Here is a 3,369-nt window from a genome sequence, read left to right as displayed (position 1 = left end):
TTTAAATCCACCAGCTGCTACTTAGAAACCCTGTACAGGGTCGCTCTGAGTCAGAATTGACTCGACAGCACTTAACAAATTAACAAAAAATCCTTTGGTACTATACGATAAGCATTGCATTACTAACCACAAGGTCAGCAGTTCAAACCCACAAGTCACTCTTTGGAAACCCCATATAGGATTGCTATGAGTCGAAAACAACTTGACACCACTTAACAACCACCACAACACTTTTTCCATTTCCATTTCATTTATTTATCCTTCGTCATCTGCTTAACTCCTTTTGTTTTTACCACATGACTCACAGGCATTACTTAGCTGAGCTAGTGACACCCTGAGTTTGAAACTGCTGATCTTTATAGCTACAAATATCATGGTATTTAATACAACTAAAAAGTGCTGCTTGGGGTTTTTATTTATTGGCATTTCCAGAACACAGCTATGTACTTCATGGACTTTGTAGATCAGTGAGAAAAGGCACATAGTCGCTACAGAAAGCAATTCTGTTTCAAGCACAATAAAAAAATTGGGTTAGTCTTTAACTGATTTTTCCTGTCTTATGTTTAATTCAATACAAACTCCTGCTATTGTGCCTAGTACAGTGGCTGATGCATCGTAAAGTGCTCAATACTTAGTTCAATGAGCAAATGCACATCTATTCTAATTAGACTAAGACCTATCACCACAGAGTCAATTGGAGCTTGTGCAAACTAGGTAATTTTAGAATGTTTATTAAGGACTCTACAAAGAAATCATATTGGAGATTTATATTGACTTATATTCATAAGCTGCCCGGTAGTACTTGTAGTTGTTAAGTGTCATTGAGTCATTTCCAACTCACAGTAAACCTGTCTAGGTTTCTGAGGAGGAGCTGCTGGGTTTGAACTGCTAACCTTGTAGCTCCAAGTCCAGTGCTGATCCTACAGTGCCAGGAATCCATTAGCTAGTACTCATTAGTTAGGTTGATATGTTCCAACTATGTGAAAACTTTATTTTATAACAGACTGAATGTGGTATTTGGCTTTCTTTGTGCTCAATTCTGAAGATTTGGAGTAGAATTTTTCAATGTTTAACATATAAATAGAAAATGTTTATGTTTAATAGAATTACTACTTAGTGAAGATTTGTGTTTATTCTCAATTGCACTTTAAAATTCAAATTATGTATGCACTACAGATATGCAGTCAATATTCTCAAAAGGAAAAGATCACAGTTCTATATAAAACAATATTTTTGTCTAGTTAGAAAAACTGAAGTTGTCTCACACTAACACATAAGCAGTATAGAAAAGAACCACTGGTAATTTACTGGTACATTGTAGGTAAAATTTTGTTGAGTAAATAATGAAGGAATGAAAGAGTGAACAAAGGAATGCAAAATGTCAGGATTACTAGCCACTATACATATTAATTTTAGACAAAAAAAGAAAAAGAATTATAATTTCCCAAAAATAATTTGATTCTATTTTAGTAAAAACATAATATGAAATCATTACCTCCATATTAGTGCCAGGTTACAATTTCTGTCTTGAACATAATCTTTTGTCTTCTTCAGAAGCAATTCCACAAATTCAGGATTACCTTTTCTGGCGAAAACCCAGTACAGAATTGTATTCACACATATTTCAGTAAATTCAATATTAAAATTTAGTTCAAAACGGTATCCTGATTTTTCCACAAATGCAATATAATCTGTGAGTAGAATGTCAAACCCCTCCAAGTCGACGTACCTCAGAATTTTTGCCAGTGTTCTATAAATCCTAGGTTCATAACAGTGATATCCCCACTGACCCAAAAACTGTAAGGAGGGTCTTTTGACAATTTTTTCAATGAGATTGCAGAATATATTGCTTCTTGTACAAGAAGTCTTACGACATATTTTAAAAGACCTATTCATTGCTATTTAAGGCAGCAATATAGAAATAAAATTACAGGAAGTCATAATGTAATCCTTTGTTCACATATTTTGATAATGTGCTAGGCTTAACTGCACACACCTGAAGTGCCTTTTAAACTGTAGTCAGACAAAAATATCATGAAATACTAGGTGACATCACAATGGAGACCTGTCATCAGCATAGGTCAGAAATTTGGGATATGTAGCTGGTGACATTTGAGAGAAACATATTGGGCAGAAATGATATGTGTGAGGGCTAAGATGTAATGTTTTTAACTTTTCAAGAATTCAGCCCAAGTGAGTATGTATGTTTTTCAAGTGCATTCTAGAATTCAATTAAATGTTAATAAGCAGCTTGATTATTCTTTTCAGGGATATCTTGTAAACAGATAGAGTTACTGAGAGAAATAAAAATTTACATGATTGTTCTTATGAATGAGCACTGCATGTTTTCTTTACTCCTCATGTTGTTGTTGTTAAGTGTTGTCAAGTCAGTTCCAACTCACAGTGACTAAAAATCTTTGTGGGAGCAGAAAGCTTGATCTTTCTCCTGTATAGTGGCTGGTGGTCTCAAACAGCCAACCTTGTCCAGTGCTTATCCTACGGAGCCACCACGTTCTCTTACTTCTCATAAATCTAGTATTTTCCCATTTTATAATTTGAGGAAACAGGCTCAGATATATAAAGTAACTTGCCAATAGATGATATATTAATTTTCTAGGGAGAAAAGATATACAAAAATTTAAAAATTTGGAAAACTTTTAAGAATTTAAAATTGTATAGAGAATAATCCCCTATAAATCAAGACAATCATATACTTCAAGCTAGACATGACATTGTTGCATCAGTAAAATAAGTGGGGACTATATTATGATTGTCTTGTCATTTGTTGTTAGGTGTTTTCAAGTTGGTTCCGACCCATAGTGACCCGATGCACAACAGAATGAAACACTATCCAATCCTGTTCCATCTGCATAATTATCATTACTCCTAAATCCATTGATGCTTCCACTGCGCTAATTCATCTCATTGAGGGTCTTTCTAATTTTCACTGACCCTCCACTTTTCCAAGAATGATGTCCTTCTCCAAGGACTGGCCCCTCATGATAACATGTCCCAATATTAGAGAAGTCTCACCATCCTGGCTTCTAAGGATAATTCTGGTGGTGCCTCTTCCAATTCAGATTTGTTTGTTCTTCTGGCAGTCCATGGTACTTTTAATAATCTTCTCCAAAACCATAACTTAAATGTACCAATTCTTCTACAGTCTTCTTATTCATTGTCCAACTTTCATATGCATATGAAGCTATTGAAAATACCATGGCTTGGGTCAGGTGCACCTTAGTCCTCAAATTGACATCTTTGCTCTTGAACACTTTAAAGAGGCCTTGTGCAGCAGATTGGCCTAGTGCAATACGTCCTTTGATTTCCTGACTGCTGTTGTTATGAGAGCTGATAGTGGATTCAAGTAAA

The 3,369-nt window shown here is 34.9% G+C and overlaps 1 protein-coding gene across 1 annotated transcript in view; it reads right to left on the bottom strand.

Annotated features, from left to right (window-relative positions):
- The window catches only part of ASB17 (ankyrin repeat and SOCS box containing 17), a 23,459-nt gene extending 21,427 nt beyond the window's left edge, over positions 1-2,032 (bottom strand). Inside the window, exon 1 of the mRNA XM_006831028.1 lies at positions 1,496-2,032. Within this exon, the coding sequence (XP_006831091.1) occupies positions 1,496-1,896 (401 nt within the window). The 5' untranslated portion in view covers positions 1,897-2,032. The remainder of the gene's footprint in view (positions 1-1,495) is intronic.
- Between the last annotated feature and the right edge of the window lie 1,337 nt (positions 2,033-3,369).

Source organism: Chrysochloris asiatica, unplaced genomic scaffold (genome assembly GCF_000296735.1).
Source record: "Chrysochloris asiatica unplaced genomic scaffold, ChrAsi1.0 scaffold00002, whole genome shotgun sequence".
NCBI lineage: Eukaryota > Metazoa > Chordata > Mammalia > Afrosoricida > Chrysochloridae > Chrysochloris > Chrysochloris asiatica.
Note: the sequence above shows the minus strand (reverse complement) of the source record. Positions and strands in the feature narration are given on the sequence as shown.